At 68.6% G+C, this 18,010-nt stretch overlaps 1 protein-coding gene across 7 annotated transcripts in view; it reads right to left on the bottom strand.

The window, feature by feature from the left end:
- TIAM1 (TIAM Rac1 associated GEF 1) overlaps positions 1 to 18,010 on the bottom strand; it is a 153,273-nt gene that overhangs the window by 48,670 nt on the left and 86,593 nt on the right. For all 7 annotated transcript variants that reach the window (XM_045852403.1, XM_045852405.1, XM_045852406.1 and 4 more), the window contains 5 exons: positions 13,477 to 14,447; positions 8,932 to 9,379; positions 4,872 to 5,044; positions 1,673 to 1,897; positions 1,031 to 1,216 (listed from right to left, as the gene is read on the bottom strand). In XM_045852403.1, the coding sequence (XP_045708359.1) occupies positions 1,031 to 1,216; positions 1,673 to 1,897; positions 4,872 to 5,044; positions 8,932 to 9,379; positions 13,477 to 14,436 (1,992 nt within the window). In that variant the 5' untranslated portion in view covers positions 14,437 to 14,447. The remainder of the gene's footprint in view (positions 1 to 1,030; positions 1,217 to 1,672; positions 1,898 to 4,871; positions 5,045 to 8,931; positions 9,380 to 13,476; positions 14,448 to 18,010) is intronic.

The following is an 18,010-nucleotide window of genomic DNA, read 5'->3' as shown; positions in this document are numbered from 1 at the left end:
GGAGGCCAAGGCTCGCTGTCAGCAGAACAAACCAGGAAGCTGGCTTTAATAGCTCCAGAAATAGGCTCAGGACTTCTTTAAAAACGCTAATCTACCCTAATTATCGGAATGATGATGCTAACCTATTTATAAAGAACGGCGAGGCCTCCGGCTGAATCCCAGCTGGGAATGAAGGGCCCAGCTGGTGGGCAGGCCGCGCAGCGGCTTCCGGAACCAAGGCCCGTCCGAGCCCAAGCCCCCGGCAGGCGTGGGCAGGGCGGCACCTTTCCCACAGCTGCGGCCTTGGGCCCGCCAAAGCCGTGTCACTCGCCCAGAGCAATCTGTCGGCAGGGAGGGACCGAAGTACACAGAGGCGCTCGAGAGTCAGGGAGTTCCTGGAATCGCAGACTGCGAGCACCCGACACGGCGGTCTCACCGCCGCGCTGCGGTCCGCTGGGCATCCTCCCCCCAGGCCAGCGCTCCCATTGTGCTGGGCGGGGGGGGGGGCCTGTTTTCCTCTAACACGTCGGGCGTCCCAGGCCACAGAGCCTACGACAGACACGACAGTGCGCGGGGAGCGCCCCGAGACGGCCGAGTCCCACACACACTGTGACGTCCGCGGCGGGCGAGTACGAGGGGGAGAGCGAGCGAGCGAGCCAGCCCACACCCCCGTGTGTGGGGGGCGCCTCCACCGAGCCTTCCCTGAGGTCAGCACAAACAAAACACGGACTCCGGTGAGGAACACGACCCGCCTGAGAACAACACAGGAGCTGCCAGCACCGCGCCCCCCAACCCCGGCCAAGAGAGACCCCGCCCGCCCCCACCTCCCGCGTGTTCCCTGCAGGACAATCCAGGCCCCAGCAGGAGGGCGCAAGTGGAACGCCAGAGCCGAGCCACAGGCAGACCTGCCCCCGAGGCAGAGAGAGGCCGTGGGGGGAGGCGCCCCAGCGGTAACCCCAGCAAGCCCCTCCCGTGCGGACTGCGGCCGCGTCCTGCTGGGCACTAGCGGCCAGGACACCCGGCTCTCAGCAGCCGGTCCGCGGCCACTCACCAGGGCGTGGAAGGACGACACGGAGAAGATGCCCAGGCGGCCCATGGCCACCTTCGTGGGCCGGCTGGCGAAGGCCAGGAGGCGCTTGGGGTTGGGCAGCTCCCCGCCCTGCAGGCTGGCCAGGTAGCAGCGGTAGCGGAACAGGTCCATCTGCAGCTGCTCCAGGCTCTGCTCCCAGACGGAGATCTGCAGCGGCGGCAGCGGGGAGGGGGTGAGCGCGGGGCCCAGGCTGCCGGCTCCCCCTGCTCAGGCGCCGCGGGTCCCTGTGCGGGCACAGGCTTGATGTTCACCGGAAGGGGGGAACCAGAGGCACCCTGAGTTTCTCAGGCCACGGGGGCTGAGTGTTACACGGCTGGTGTGACTTTCCGCAGAGACCCGCAGCCGTACATCCTGGGCGGTAACGGCGAGGGCACCACCCCTCCCGCCCCCTCCCGCACCCTCCCAGCCCAGCCCTCGCATCTGCGTCTGCGGGGACCACAGGCCCACCCGGGGCGGCTCCGCGGGACCTCTGCCTCCCCCCAGCCCATCCCAGTCCCCGTGAGCTCCCGGGACACGGCCGGCCACAGCACAGACCGGGGCAGCCTGCGTGACACGCCGACAACCCGAGGACCCTGCCGTGCGCAAACACAGCGGGGCGGCTACCTGGTCCAGGATGGTCTTCTTCTTCTTGGAGTCGGTGACGGAGGAGAGCTGCATCTCGCCCATCTTCTTCATCTTCTCGTCCATGTCGATCTTCTGCTCCAGCTTCTTGATCTCCGACCGCAGCAGCCGCACCGTGTCCTCCTTGTGGTGGTGCCGCGCGACGGCGGCGGAGCAGGCCGAGTGGATGGCGGTGACCCAGTTCTCCAGCTCCGTCTGGCTGGTGGTCTGCGGGGGGAGACGGTGCCGCTCAGGGGCTTGGACGGGCCGCGCACCCCGTCCGGCTGCCGGTGCACAGACCCGTGGGGCCGGCCGGCGTGCTGACCCCCTGCTGCCCGTCACTGACAGTGCCAGTCAGTCCCGGGTGGGACACACCGCCACCCGCGCCCACGGGCCGGCCCGGCGAAGCCGCGGGTCTGCTCGCCCACGCACCTGGACCCCCAGCGGCCCCAACTCCAGACGCTGAAACCCCCCCCTCCCCCTCCCCCGATGGCAAGGCAGGAGTGTGTGTCCTGGTAACGAGAGACCGGAGAGCCGACCGCCCGCTCCGCCACACGAGGACGGGGCGAGAAGACACCTCTGGGCATCAGGGAGCAGCCCGCCCCCGGCCCAGCCGCGCCCCGGGCCCAGCCCACAGCCCCCACCCCCCACCGGGGAGGGCCCGCCACAGCGAGCGCAGGGGTCCTGCGGACGAGGGAGCCCTGCCACCGCGGCCGCCCAGCCGCGCTCCCCCACCCGGAGCGGAGGGCTGAAGGAGCCCGCGCCAAGAGAGAGAGAGCGCGCGGGCGGCACGGGTCATGGCAGCGCCGCGGACGCCAGGCCCAGGGCGGGGTGAGGAGGCACTGAGGCCACGGGAGGGCGCAGAGCTCCCGGCGGCTCTGGAACCCGACCCGCGCCAGCTGACGCGCTGGTGGAGCGAGTGCCCGTTCCGCGCCCACGGAAGGGAAGCTCTTCGATAAGAGGCCCCGAGTGGCACCGTCTCAGCCTCTGAAGAGCCCCTCGGACAGGCTCTGCAGGGAGCCCTCGCCCCCTCCGGCCAGCGCAGCCTGGGGCTGCTCTGGGGCCGCAGGCGGGCAGGCCGGGGGAGGGGGAGCGCGCCTCACTTTGAAGGCTCTCAGGTCACCGAACTCCCAGAACCCCGTGCTGGTGCCAGGACATGGCAGGAGCAAAGGAATGTGGCAAAGTCCCCGGGACAAGCGAGTTTACTCAGCATGATAAAGAAGGTTCTGGAACCTGGCCATTGGTTGGCCATGCAGACCTCTGAAAAGCCAAGAGCTTCCCAGGAACGGCCATGCCGGTGTGCTGGGGCCACAGGCAGGCTGAGCAGCTGCCCCAGAGCCCACTCGCGCCCCAGATGGGAGAGCCCTCCAAGTCCCTCCTGCCCAGTCCACTGGGGGCCCCGGGGGAAAGGGGGGCTCCAGATGTCCCCTAGGCCGGCTCCCCTCGTCCTCGTGCCCTCTGTCCACTAAGACACGTACGTAGAGCCAGGCCTGGCACTTGAAGAGACCACCCAGGGCCCGATGAAACGCAAAGCCTTGGCCTTCCCCGGGGCAGCCGGAGCCGACTTCTGCGCAGATACCCACAGACCCACAGGACAGGGCGCTGGTCTCTGCTGTGCAGCTGACCGGACAGCTGCGAGCGCCCCTCACTGAGCATCTGCGCTCCGCCAGACGCATGGCCTGCACCACCACTCCGAGCCCCCACTGCACGCAGCGGTGTGAGCACTCACAACCCCCTCCCTCCCAGGCTCCTCCTGCTGGGCCTCCCACACCTCACACAGGGAAGCCTGCAGACAGGAAGAAGGCAGCCGCCCTCCATGGCAGCACACCCTGCACGGCTCTGGACACCCGCTGGGAGACTCTCCGCCCCACCGGGCGCCACTCCTTCCCCGCTGGGCACCACGTCCCCGGCGTCTGATGCGGGAGCTGAACACTAACATCAGCACACGCCCCGCAGACGGCCACGGCGCTGCTGGGGACGGCCCACGACGCCCTCCGGGGACGGGGGAACCGAGGACCGAGAGGAGACGGCACTCGGTGGTGGCTGGCACGTTTGTGGCTTCCAGGCGGGGGGAAGGACCCTAACTAAAACAGCTCCCAAAGGGAGCCAACAGGCAGAGCACTGTTTGAAGGAACAACGGCCACCAGCTCTGTACGTGTGATTTACACACACACACGTGTGCACCCAAGAAGCTCCGTTAACTCTAGGGGGAACAAACCGAAACAGCTGATTTCTCCTCGGGGTCCGTGGAGGGCCGGCGGCAGTGGAACGGTGTTTCCAAAGCACCGGAGACGCACTGTCAGCCACGGGCTTCACCTGGAGCAAAACCACCGCCCCCAACGAAGGGGGCGTGAGGACGCCCCGGATACACAGCGGAGTCCCGGCCCGTGGGCTAAAACGCACGTGCACCCCACTCAGCCGGCGCACTGCCTGCGTGCGGGGGGCGGGGTGGTTCACGGGCACCACAAACTCCTGTTTCATGACCGGGCGGTGGCCCCAGATTCACCTTGTGACGCTTATTTGTGTAACACACTTACATTTTGTGTACTCTTCCTTCTGTGTGTTTCATATCACAAACTTAAAGAACAACAGACTGTTTTCTGTCCCCAGACAAAATCACTCTCTCATAAGGAGCCCCGGTCTGACTGCGGAATGCGCGGGGGAGCCTTCCCGACCGACCCGGCCAGGAGCCCGGGGGGGTGTGCCACAGCTGACCCAGCTCCAAGGGCCCCTGCACAAGCAAACGCTAACCCGGGTGGCTGGCAGGTGGCCACTTCTCAATGCGATCACTAGTCCCGCCTGCAGAGCACCAGGCACGGAGATTCGATGAGAAGGAAGAGGAACGGCCTGGGAACAGCCCCGCGTTCCTGGGAGGCCATGACTTCCCTTCCTGAGTCCTGTCGGCAGAGAGCATGTTGCAACAGGAAAAGCTCGGCAGCTTTGCAAACCCCGGCTAAACCGAGGCTCCTGGCCCCTCTTCCAGAGCGCTGCGCCAAGGGCAGGGGCCACAGCACCAAGGCCCAGCCTGCGGCCGCGCAGAGCACACCCGGGGTGCCAGTGCTCCTGCGGTTCCACGAGTGGCCGTCCTTTGTCTCCTGCGTTTCTCTAAGGAGCCACAGGAAACCGCGCCCCTACGAGGATGTCAGGGCGGGGGCAGGAGAGGAGGGGCCTGGTTCAGATCCCGAACAGAGCCCCGACAAACCTGGAAGAGGAAGGCATCGCCCAGGGAGTTGCTCAGGCAGAAGACGAAGTCCTTCTTGGGGTGCTCGGGCACGGCCTGCACGATGCTGTCCTCCACCCACACGGCGTGCTTCGGGGTGCTGGCGGGGTCGATGCCTGACCTGCCGTCGCTCTCGTAGAAAAGCAGCGTGCACCCTGGGAAGAGAGCAGGGGCTGCGTGAGTCCTGGGTGCCTGTCCCCAGGAGAGAGCGGACACGGAGGTGCCCCTGAAACCCGGCGGGGAGAACCGGTGCGAGCCCGCACGAGGCCTTAAGCTGCAGCTCCGCGCCCGCGGGGGCCCCTCACACAACGCACGGCCCCCGGGGCCTCTTTGGGCCTGGCGTCTGTTTGAGAAAGCTGCATACAAGCGTCCTCACGGGCACACAGGGGTCTCGGGGCTGCGGACGCGCCCCCACCGCGCTGTGACGAGCGCCACGGGAGGCCCGGCCGTCGGCACAGCCCCGCAGGCTGAGGACCGAGCACGCGGCCTGTGGGTCGTGAGGGAGGGGACACCGCGCATTCCAGGGTCTCCCCAGCCTGCGGTCTCCGTGCCCAGCCCCCCCCCCACCCCCGGCTCACAGCCGTCCGCGACAGCAGACGGCTGAGGCAGGCTCCCACGCAGCTCCCGCTCATCCCCAAGCTGGGACGAGCGTGCGGGGGCCCGGCCGGGACGTGCCCACTCCCCTCCCGACCGCAGGCCCTTGGCCCGTCACCCTCGCCTCCGCCTGAGCGTCACCGAGCGCCGCCGGCTGTCAGTGGGGCCGGGCCAGAGACGACTCCACGTGAGACCCCAGTCCTTCTGTCTGAAGCGACAGGACCTGCGGAGAAACCGCCACCCCCCCACCCCTCCGCGGCGTTCCCAGATGCCCTGAGTGTTAATTCTTGACACCCGGGCTGCTCAGGGAAGCCGGCGGCAGCCCCCGCGCATCACTGGCAGGACCGGCCCGAGGGGGTCAACAGATGGCAGGACCTTATCACAGGACGCAGAGGCCAAGGACTCAGCGGCTCTGTGTCCTGTGCCTGGACGCAGACAGACTGTGGCCCTCACACCTGGGCCACCGAGAACACACAGGCTCCTCCCGGGGCCGGGGGCCGAGCTGCTGAGCACACGCTGCAGGGACGGCAGGAGGGGGCGGCCGTGCGCCCGTGTCCCAGCTGCAATCAGAGACCCCTGGGCAGCGTGGTTCTAGCCCTGCGGCCCCCCACCAGTTCACCATGAGAATCACAGGGAGGCCTGTTTAAACCGCTGAATTATACGCCCCCGTCCCCCCCCTTAACAACCTGCTGGAGGCCAACCCAGGACTCAGGGCGTGCCTGAGTGGGGTGACGCAAGGTCATCGGGCAGGCCCTAACCTGGAACGACAGCTGTCCTTCTAAGAGGGGAACGTGGACCCGAGCGGGTGCGGAGAGACCACAGGGCAATGACACTGAAGGGAGACAGCCACCGCAGGCCTTCCTCCTGCAGGAGACGGGCCTCGGCACATGCCCAGCCTGCTGACCCCTGACCCTGGCCCTCCAGGCTCCAGGACTGCGAGGCGACACCCCTCTTCGGTTCACACCCCCGGCCGCCCCACGCCCGGACTCTGAAAGCGCCCCCTCGGGGGACCGCGAGGGGCTGGGGGGCCCCTCGGGTCAGGCTGTTAAAAACTCAGCACAAACTAAACAAACGGGAGGGCAGGCCGCTGAAGGGCACAGAGGCTGCAGACGTGGGGGGCGGGGGCAGGGGGGAAGCAGGAGGTGAAGAAGGGGCCTTTCGCGTCACCCCATCTCACCCTGCCCCCCACAGCAGCGGAGCCGCTGGTGACACAGCCCCCCCACCCAACACCCAGCCCCGGGGCACCTCCGCACACAGGCGAGGCAGGCCCCGCGGGAGCGCGCGGCAGCCGGTGCCCACAGAGCCCCCGCGGGCAGCCATCTGTCTCCCACAGGCAGGGCCGCCGCACCAGCGCGCAGTGGGACGCGGGGTGCGGGCTGACGGGGTTCCCCAGGCCTGCCGTCCTGCTTCCCGCGCGTGTCGGACTGCTGGTGCACACTGCACATGCACCGCAGCGAGGCGTTCCATCAGGCACCGCGAGTAACACGTAAAGCTGGACGCCGACATTCCACGCGGTTCCCCCAGAAAGCCCCTCGACGGCCAGGACGCTGCTGCCCGCGCACGCTCGAGCCGCGCGGCAGGCTCCAGCAATGAGAGGGGACGGGAGGGAGGGCCCGGCGCCCCCCGGCCCGGCCGGGGCTCCGTGGGCCCCAGTGCCATCCTACACACCCAGAAGCCACAGGTTCACGGCCCAGTAGGGCACATGCCCAGGTCGCAGGTTCGATCCCCAGGCAGGGAGCATGCAGGGCACAACCGACTGATGTCCCTCTCTCCGCTCAACAAGCATGTCTAGTAACGGTTTTTTAAAAAGGAAAAGAAAGCACCTGGCTCTTCTGGAGACGTTCTGGGGAGTGGAGCCACGGAAAGGCCCATCCCAGCAAGTCTGGCAGCTAAACGTGAGAGGGGTGGCGTGCCGCCCCGAAACTGCAGGAGCCTCGGACGCACACACCCCTGCCCCACGCAAGTGGACGAGAGGGTCCTCCGTGGGGCAGCCGTGTGCTCCCAGGACACTGCCCAGCTGTGAGGCTGCCACTGCCGCCTCCCTTGCAGCTAGGCCTGACTCATTTCCAGCCAATGGGATGCACGCACGCGAGCCGTGGGCCACTCCCAGGTGGCGCCCCCCCCTTCCCCGCTCAGCACTGGAGTGCAGGGCTGCTGGGGGGCCCCGCAACCACACAGGCTCTGGGAGCAGCTGAGCGACCAGACGGAGGGAGCCCCGGCCCCCGGGACTTCACAGGAAGGACCACTGCACCAGCCTTAGACGGTCTGATGGCGGGGGGGTGGGGGGTGGTGCGCACGGATATAGTTCCATCTTGCGTAAGACGCTGTCACTGCAGGGTCTGTGACCTGCAGCAAGACCTGCCGTCCAATCACCACACCCCCTTCCCGTCTTCCCGGGCACGGAAGCCACAGCCAACAAAGGGGCAGCAGGGTGCACCCGACCCGGCTGGCCCCCAGGGACCCGCACACCCGCTGCCTCTGGCCCCGGACACTCCCCTACCGGCCACAGCGGGTGAAGCCCGGCAGCACCCAGCCCGACATGTGCGCCGCGCCAGGGGGCCAGGTCCCTCCACCCTGCGCTCGCCCTGGGCACTCGGCAACTTGCCCAACAGTCCCCCGTCTGCCAGCCCTGCTCCCAACAGCGCCGTGGCATGAGGCCCGGGGGCTCGAGGCGTGCTCTCCCCGAGACACCGAATCCCGGCACGTCACAGTCTCCGGGGCCCTGAGCGCAGGCCGAGGGGCACGGGACACCCCGCACGCTCATGACCAGGCAAAGCGACGGTGGTCGGCACACAGAAGAAGTGCACGGCGCTAAGGGGAAGGGCCACGCGCACCACGCGGCTGTCTGGCGTGGCGGCGAACGGTGGTTCTGTCGCGTGCGGCAGCTCCGGGCCTTCCCTAGACGCCCGGGGGCCACCAGGGTGGACGAACCCTACGCAACCGACAGCGCCCTATCCTGTCTCCGACCTGAAAACCGGAAATTCCAGAGGACTCGGGCCAACGACGTCCCTCTCCAATGGCCCCTCGGGAGGCACTTCACCAGCCAAAATGACGAAAAAACGATTTTTTAAGCGCATTCTCCAAAACCGCCGTGGAGCCCAGGCGTGCACAGGAGGGCGACACCTGTGAGCTGCTCCCGCAGCTTAGCTGCACGGGGACAGAGACGACGTTGCAGCCTGTGCGGGAGGAGTGGGGGGGGGGCTGCTGCTCCGGGGACTCAGCGCCCGCGAAGGCAGACGGTCAGGCGCCGGAGGTCAGCCGCGCGGCCTGTGCTTGAGGCACCCGTGCGGCGCGGGGCTCGGAAAGGCGGCACGAGGCAGACCTCGCCGTCAGAACTCCAAGCGCCACGCACGAGGTCTAAGCTCAGGTCTGCAGGCGCCCCAGCCCCCGCGCAGGCGCCCCAGGAAGCAGGTGGGGGAGGGGAGGGAGCGCCCCAGCACCGGCTCACCTTTCAGGGACGCCCAGTAGTGCTTCCAGCGCCTGCGGGCGGCCGGCTCCACCTTCCGGTTCTTCTTGTGCACCAGGAAGTTCTTGACGGCCAGCGCGCCCGCCTTGCGCACCGTGCCCCGCGCCGCCTCCCGCAGCACGTCGGAGCGGCCCGGCGAGCTCGGGGCACCGCTGGAGTGCTCGTCGCTGTGCGCCGAGCCCGCGTCCTCCAGGCTCTCGCGGTTGGCGGCGCTCAGCTCCAGCTCGCGGCGGAAGTTCTCGTACACGCCCTGGCGCGCCGCGTCCCCCGTGCTGCTGCTGCCGCTGTCACTGCCCACGAAGGCACGGCCGGGGGGCGGCGAGTAGCTCGAGTGGGTGGCATTGGAGCGCCTGGACAGCAGGTCCGTGTCGGTGGTGGCCCCTTCGATCCCGCTGTCGGCAAACTCGCTGCCCTCGCCGGCGTTCACGTCCTTGGAGCCAAAAAGGAGGGAAAGAAGACGTGCGTCGGGCAGAGAAGTCCCAGCGGCTCCTGCCACCCACAGGGCACCCACGCCCCCTCCCCCCCGCGACCCGCACAAATCCGAGGTGTGGCGGGGTGCCGGGAACGTGCCCCACTGCCAAGGCGAACCGCTGGAAATGTTCAAGGAGAACAGACGCAAGAGACACTGCAGAGCGCTTGTCACTCATCTGACTCAGGTGATGAGCGGACGGGCAAGTCAGCTGTGGAGTGGCTCCGGCCGCCAGCCCAGAGCTCCTCACCTTGCCTCGCCTCCCCTGCCCCCAGTGCCCGGAACTCCAGGAAACCCTGCAGGGGGTCAGTGCGCTGCGCTGCAGGCAGGGCTTACGGGGAACAAGGAGACCGCTGGGGTACAATGGGCACAGCTGAGGCCACTTTTTAAAAAGGGAAGTGAAGGGTTTGGTCAAGAGCCTGTTTTACAGCATGGCGACTGAAAAGATGGCCGGGGGCTGCCTTAGCCACTCACCCAGCAGGGACCCATGTCCCCAGAGCAGGCAACCGTCCTCCTGCCCCGACCGGCTGGGCTTCCAGAAAACGGGCAGCCTCCCACTGCACTGAGCTGGAGAAGGCTGCAGGGCCACCGCTGCACTCCGTGCTCCAATTACCTCGCCCTTTCAAGGCCGGACGCCGGGAGCCCGAAGCAGGCCACCGCCGGCCCCGGGCCAAGGACAGCTCGGGCACCTGCCAAGACGCGGGGGTATCGATTCCCAGCGCCAACCCACTTGGAACCTGCAAAGCACTGCCCGGCTCCGGAGCTGAACGCTTCCGGGCTGCAGACCCTGGACCGCCGCTCTGAGGTGCTACCGGCGCCTCCGCCAACAGTGATTAGACAGCGGCAGCAGCGAGCGAGGGAGGAGGGCGACAGCAGCGGCGGACGGGACAGCCCGCGGTCCGGGCACTGTCTTCGGGGCAGAGACCAGAAGGCAGAGGAAGGCGCGGGCTGGGGCTTCCCCGGCGTTTGCCCTTCAGCCTCACGAAGCATTAGTTCACTTGGGTCTGGACGCACGGAAACTACAGGGTGTTCCGGACCGCCACAGAAACCCACGCCCTGGCCCTGGGCTCGGATCTGCTGAGAGGCTGCGGGGCCCGCCCCTGTGCGCGCCGCGGTCCATGCCTCGAGGGGACTCGGCTTCACCTCCAGGGCGACCCGGCACCAAGCGAGCAGCTGGAGGGGGGCAGAGGCCCACGTGGGGGACCCAGAGACACGCACGGCATGACTCACCCGCACACGGGGCCAGGCACAGGGACTCCCAGCGCCAGGGGGCTGCTGGGTGCAGGTGCCGCCCGCCAGCGGGGGAATGAGGAAGTTCTGGGGTCTGAGGCGCAGCCGGTGACGGCGGCTGACGGCACGGCGTTCACACTGCAGTGTGCTGAGAGCAGACCCTGACTGAGCGTGCTCACCACCACCAAAGGGGCGGTGCTGATGCGTGGGGGGGGCGGGGGGGTTCATGTTAACTCGATGGTGGTCGTCCCTTCACCACCGACAGTGCAAGCGGGCACCGCACTACACACCTTCCGGAAAGCAAGGGCAGAGCAGGACGCCGACGGCAGGGAAGGTGACTCTGCAGTGGGAGCACCTGGCGCACAGCACCCCCGGCAGGCACAGAGCACCCCCGGCTGGTGTGGGGCACGGGGACCCTCCCTGCTCCCTGACACTGTTTTTAATAAGAAATAGGGTCAGGCAAAGATGGAGACAGGAGTAACCGGGGACCGACTGCACTCGCACTGGGCGCACAGGGACTCCAGGGGGACGAAGGACGCGTGGGCAGGGCTCCAGGCAGACCTGGGACGCGGCCCCGTCCCTCTGCCGCCCGGGGCCCACCTGTGTGCCCCCAGAGCCCGTGGGCACAGGCCCTCTGCCCAAACAGGAGCACCCTGTGAAGGGGCCCAGCTCCCCTTCCTGCCCCCTCCTGGCACGGGACACCCAGGGAGTGGCCGTCAGCGAGCTCTCTAGGGGACCGCGGGCAGTGGGAAACGGCGTGGCGCACTTCCCAAACCTCCGGATGCCTCTCCGCGCAGCTCAGTCCCCCGAGAACAGCGGAGGCGTCAGCCCCAGACTCGGACACGCAGACTCGCGCGCTCTCTGTGAGGTGGGGGGCGAGGCCAGCCCCACAGGGGACACTTCAGAACAGAGGGGGGTACCGCCTGGCCCCAGGCCTCGTGGGCCCCCCTGAGCTCCAGGACAGGGACCGCAGGCCTCGGGAAGCTGTCCCGGCGGGGGGGCGCGGGCCGGCGGCAGGCTGGAGGGCAAAACCCACGCCGTCCTGCCGCCACGTCCACTGGGACGCAGCGGGCCCACCCCCGCCCAGCTGCTGACGGCACCCGGCCAGGCTCCATCGGAACGGTCGGCCTCGTGCCCCCCCACCCCTCCCCACTCACCAAAGCACCCCTTCCAGCTGGGGGCCGCTCCCCTCAAACCTGCCTGGCGGAAAGGGGAAGGAAGTGAGAGGAGACGGGGAGGGGGAAGAGAAGGACAAGCAACCGTCAAGGACGCATCCCCAACAGCCCGCTGCGCCCCCACGGACCCCCACAGGACGCCCGAGGCCTCCATGCACCCGAGAGGCAAGGCCCCGACACACACTTACCTCCTGGTCCCACCCGAACATCTGCGCGCACCCCCTGACGCCAGAGCCTCACAGTGACCCCGGCTGTGTCCCCCACTCCCAGGCGGTCACCACACTGAGCGAGAGAAGCGGTCCCGCCCGGTGAGAGGCCCGCCGGCCCCAGCCGAGCTCGGCACCTCGAGAGCACACGGCCCAGCGCAACCAATGCCCTCCCGGCGACACCCACGCCAACACCGCGGGCAGCCAGGCAGGCTTGGTGGCACCTTCCCACTGCTGTGTCACCCGGCTTGTCGGGGAGGAACTGCTGGCGGACCCGCCCCCGCCCGCTGGGTCATCAGTCGGGGATGTCCCACATACCCACAGCCCCCGCTGCCGGGGTGCGGAAACGATGACTGGCCAGCTGCCGGCACCCCTCGCTCGGCCCCGGCTGCTCGACGGGGGCACCGAGAGCCGAGCTCCAGCCCTCACCACCTCTAGGGCGGGGAAGGTGGGGGCTGTTCTATCCAGGTGTCCAAGTGCCACACCTGTGCCTCCACGAGCCTCAGACGCTGCAGCGCCAGCCAAAAGCAGCCGCTCTGACGCAGAGGCCCCAGGGCCCCACCTAAGAGACACCAGCCGCCCCTCGGAGGCTGCGCCGCACGCCTGTCATTCCCGGGTGCCAGGCGCACGCCGCTCTGCGGCAGGTTCCCGGGGCGCAGGAGGAAGGCGGCACCCCCCGACGCAAGCACCCCCGGGGCTGTGTCTCCAAAGGTCCTCCTCCCACCCACCCGTGTCCGGGACACTTCACTCCTGAGGATCGGACTCTCCCCTCGCCCGGGGCCCCGAGGCCCTGCCCGTGCCGCGCCTCCCAGCAGCAGGGACTCGGAAGACCGCCCACCGCCGCAGGGAGGAGCCCCACGGGCCTCAGCATCGCGTCACAAGGGCAGGGTGTGTCCTGCACGTCGGCCAGACAGCCTGCACCTATGGGTGCCAGAGCTGGCTGCCACGTGGGGGCTGTCCTTCCGTGACCCACCCTCTGGAGGTAGCGAGGCTGGCCCACCGCCAGGCCCAGGAAACTGACCTGGCCCCCAGGTAGGAGGCAGCCTGCCAGCTTCCAAGGGGCTGACCGGCGCCCGGGGCCGCCCTGGGTCCCAGGCCCCTTCGGACAGGCTGCCCCCACAGTGCCCAGGATGGGCACACCCGCCCACCCATGGGGCCGTTACGAAGGACGCGGAGAACCTGCAGGGCGCTGGGGGAAACTGGGTCAGAGAGACAGCTTCTCACTGTGGACTCGCCAGCTGTGCTCCACTGCTGCCCCTGCAGCCCCCACGCCCACTCTGTCCTTGGTCCCCACCCCTCAGGCACGGACGGTGAAGGCAGGCAGAGCCTCAGAAGGCAGCCCCCCGGCCCCCGGGAAACCTGATGGAAAGCATGGGGACCTTGGCAGAGCAAGCGCACGCAGGGGAGGTCACGCACCATTTCCGACCCCCCGCCGCAGCCACGTTACCTGAGTCGTCCTGGCCCTCCTGCCCTGCATGCTGTTGCTGTGGCTCAGCTGTGGGTCGGTGGCACCTTCTGAGAGGCAGTGGGACTTCCTGCAGGGAAGGGTGTTGTAGCTGTAGGGAACAGCCTCTTCGGCTGCCGCGGGCAGTGCCTTGTGGTCGGCCCGGTGGGGGCGGTCAGACGCCAAATTCCGGCAGTAGCCGGCGCACTTGCTCCTGGGCCCCCCGTTGGCCATCGCCCCGGCGCCTTTCGGAGCACAGAGGTCGCTCAGGGAGTTGGCGCGCTGACAGGCGCCGGGCGGCCGCGAGCCCACCCGGCTCTCTGCCCGCCGGGCCTCCTGGCGGTCCTTCTCCTCGGCGGGACCCAGGATCTCCTCGTTGCTGGTCAGGTGCTCCTGGCTCAGATCAGAGAGCGAGAACTCCAGGCTGTCCTCCCGCCAGATGTCCGCAGACTTGGAGCGCTTCTTCCGGAAGCTGGCACTCTCCGGGAACGCGGGCCCGGGGCGCGCGTAGGGGTGTGGCCGCCCGCCGCCCTCGGCCGGATAGGCCGCGTCCTCGCCGTACAGCCTGCTGTCCTCCGAGTCGGGCACGCTGGGCACGGAGGCCGCGGCGAGGACGATGCTGCTGCCCACGCTGGGCGCCACGGAGGAGTCGGTGTAGGACACAGGCCTCAGGCCCCCGTCCGCGCGGTCCACCCAGCCGGGGCCCCCGAAGTCCTCGAGGCCGCCCTCCTGCGCGAAGGGCTCCAGGCCGCTCTCGGCCAGTGACTGCGGGATGCTGGGGGTGCTGCTGGAGCGCAGGCTCGGCTCGGCGCTCCGGGGCACCGCCTTCCCCGAGGACGCGTGCCGGGCCCGCCGGGCCTTGTGCGACAGGCGCAGCGAGCGCGACGTGTGCTTGCGCCCCAGGCTGGCGCGCTTCTCCCCGTAGAAGGCGTGCTCCACGCTCTGGCTCTCCGCGTTCCCCATGGCTGAGCGGCCTGCAGCAGAGAGAGGGAGGGAGGGGCGGGAGGGACGACTGAGCCACCGAAGGGCAGGGGCAGAGCCGGCGGCTCCTGAGACGCCCCCGCGGGGTGTGACGCAGCCCCAGCACCATCGCCAGAGACCCACACCCACACCCGCCTTGGCCCGGGGGGAGCTGCCCACGCCCCCCCCCCACAGCGTGCACACCGCCGCTCTGGTGGGCGGGGGAGGGGAGGCACCTGCCTTCCTCCCGCGGCTGCACGCTCAGCTGCAGGCCTGGGGTCCTGCCCCCGCTCCCAGACCCACGCCTGGCCGCCCGACGAGGGCCTCACCGACGTCAGAGGACGAGACCTGAGTGGCGTCCCTGACCACCTCCCTCCCTCCCCCCTCCCAGAAAACTGAAGGTCTTTGCTTCCTTCAGACTCCACCCTGCTCTCCCAAATCCACCGGAAGAGAAAATGTGGACAGTTCGAGCCCGAGGAACCCTCCCTCACAGAGCAGAGCCTGTCCCTTCAACTCCACGGCGCGCTGAAACTCACTCGGACTGCGGCCAGGAGGAGGGAGTGGGAGTGGGAAGCGCACCACGGAAGCCCGCTCCCCGCTCCACAGAGACTGGCAGGCTCGGTTCCGGGGGCAGGCCCGGCGCACGTGCATCTGGCTGGGCGCCCTGCACCGGGGCGGGCGGGGGGGGGGGGGCCCTCACGTGGTCGAGCCACTGCGTGCGCACTGCCCCCGGGGCCACATGGCGCGGCCAGGCGCCTCCCGAGCACCGCCCGGCGTCTCCCAGGGACCCGGCGACCACCGCCCGCCTGGGGGACCAGGAAACCCCCCGGAGCTCGTGACCCCAGGCGGCCTGTCCGCCCTATGCAGCAGCGAGCCGTCTCCACGCCAGTGCGGACGGCCCGCAAGGGCAGGAGGGAAACGCGGCAGCTGGGCCCATGGCCGGGCTGACTCCGTCAGCCACCTGCGCGGTGACTCCCTCAGGGGACAGGCACTGGGCACCCAGCTGGCGTCCCACACTGGCGACCCAAAGCCAGGCTGTCAGCAGTGAGTGGCCTGAGGAGGCCCCGCCCCGCCCCGCCCCGCCCCGCCCTCAGAAACGTGACCCTGGAACTGGCGGAGGCACACGGTGCACAGACTAGGGACAGGCACCTGGGGACCCAGGTGTGTTCGCGGTGGCCATCTCGGACGGTCTGACACCCGTGGAGGAGAACCCACCTCCGCCCTGGCCCCCGGGGGCCACGCCTGACCCGCCGCTCTGCCCAGCCCGTCGCCGCACCCCACGACCAGGCCTCACGTCCCCCGAGAGCGGGGCAGCTCACGCAGACCCCGGAACATTCCCGCCAGGGCACACGTCATGTGACCCCCCCAGGGGGCACGTCCAACCCACAGACCGTCCCCTGGAACGTCAGAGCCCCAAAGTCACGGCTCTGGCCAGCACCTTCCAGAAGCAAGAAGAGAGGCAAAACCTCGAGTGGCGGGAACGGGACAAGCCGTGCTGGCCACGCACGACCAGCCCGGGTGCCCTCCGCCCCGAAGAACGCCGGGCCGCACGTCGGCAGCCCCGCCGGCAGCACCGAGGGCAGGGCCAGCCTCCCTGGGCCCTGAGGTCTGCGAGCAGACAGGGCGTGCCGGCGTGTCTCCGCTCTCCGTCTCCCCAACGAAAAATAAGACGCTCAGGGGGGCGGCGAGCCAGCCGTCCCTCTGCACAGACTGAGCGGCACAGACGGAAGCCTGAGAGCCGCACAGGGTTCGGGTCAAGGCCAGGCCGTGGCCTCGAGCGCACCCGCGGGCACCTCTGCTGCCGCGCACCCTAACCCTAACCCCAGGGCCTGTGGTGCTCATGGCGCCCGTCCCGGCCAGCCCAGGCAGGCAGGCAGTGGGGTCACCCTCAGGACGGGCACTGCGGGCCGGCCGGCCGCGTCCCACCCAGAGATGCTCCCGGCGACCGCAGCCACTTGGCAGGAAGTGGGGGGCACACAGTCCAGAGACAGGAGTCTCTAGGGGCTGCGGAAACCGCCCTGACACCGAAAGCTTCCCCCGCGCCCCAGCCAGCGGCCCAGGTGGTCGGAGCAGTGCCCCCTGCGCCACTAGGTGGAGGGTTTGATCCCGGGTCAGGGCGCGTTTGGGTAGCAACTAATCGATGTTTCTCACGTTGATGTTTCTCTCCCTTCCTCTCCCTAAAATCGGTAAGCATGTCCTTGGGCGAGGACTTAAAGAGAAAAAAGAAAGCTTCTCCCGAAAGGCCTGTGAGACCTCTGAAGGCCCCGGTGGGGGGCTGGGGCTCTGAGTACAGAGCTGGCCTGGGACCTGCCGGCCCTGGCGGCCGGGCGACACCACAGGCGCCCCCGGGCTGGGGTCTCTGGGCCGAGAGATGCTCCGCTGTGCCCCCGGACGCCCCGAGGGGCATGGGGCTGCGAAGAGCCCAGCACGCGGGACCGAGGCGGCTCCGGGAAGGCTTCCGGGGCCCAGAGGACTGGTTCCCAGGGGGGAACACCCCCCGCCCCCGCCCCTGGACACTGGGAGAGCGCCCGTGCTCGAAGCCCGGCCTGTAGGCCAGACCGTCAGAGGGTCACCCCACAGTCAGGGTCACACGTCTCCAGAGCAAAGCCGCGTGGCTCTGGACGTAGAACCTGAAGCCTGGCGCGGACCCCCAAGGTGCCGGCCGTGGGCAGACTCGGGTTCTAGGAGTGTCGCTGGGGGCGGGGGGTGCGGACTCCCGGGGCAGTGCAGCAGTGTCCCCGCCACAGGAGAAGCAGAACACGAGTGACACTTCACTCAAACACGCACACACCACAGACCCGCACAAAAACTGTACATCTGACCACTCTGAAAAAGCGGTGAAGGTCACTTCCACAACTACGTATTCTTTGTGTTTTTCTGGCGTCTCTACACTGAACCTGGAACTCCTTTTAAGGGACATGCCCCGGAGCCCCGGGGCTCCTGGGGACCTGAAGAGGGCACGGTGGGTTCGGGGAACCACCTGGGGCAGAGGAGCCGCGCCCGAGCTCAGACGTAGCGCCCCCACCTGTGAGCCAGCGGCCCCGGGCCTGGCCGCCCCGCCGTGTCTAGGGCGCGGTCACCGGCACCCAGGCACACCTGTCCCGCTCGGGACGCACCCCTTTGCTGTGGCCTCGCCCTCCTCCACTGCCCACACCGGGCAGCACAGCTGTCCTCCCTGGGGACGCTCGGGGCTGCGGCCGCCTGGGCGACGTCCGGCACCTGCGCTCGTCGGGCCCCATCGGCCCCGCCCACCGAGCTCGCCCTGCAGGCAGGTTCCTCCTCTCGGCTGAGGGCGCCCGGCATCCGGGTGGAAGGTGCCTGATGGTGTCCGCACATTACGGTTATTAATAAAGTACTCCACTCCCCAGAGGTATTTAAAAACTTATTAAAATAAACACGATGATTACCCTCCTCTGACTTGAAAACAGACCTCCAAAACTGCAGGAGAAAGAAGGAAATGTATTTGTTTCAGAGTTAAATTTGAAACGAAAATCACAAGACAACAGATTGCAAATTTAAAATTAGATTCCAGTGGGAGGTCTTGGTTTCCAGCCTGTTTTTTTCCCTCCCGGAGGCT

The sequence above is a fragment of the Phyllostomus hastatus genome, unplaced genomic scaffold (assembly GCF_019186645.2).
Source record: "Phyllostomus hastatus isolate PE091 unplaced genomic scaffold, TTU_PhHast_1.1 phas_contig_948, whole genome shotgun sequence".
Classification (NCBI taxonomy): domain Eukaryota; kingdom Metazoa; phylum Chordata; class Mammalia; order Chiroptera; family Phyllostomidae; genus Phyllostomus; species Phyllostomus hastatus.
This window is presented reverse-complemented; position numbering and strand designations above follow the sequence as displayed.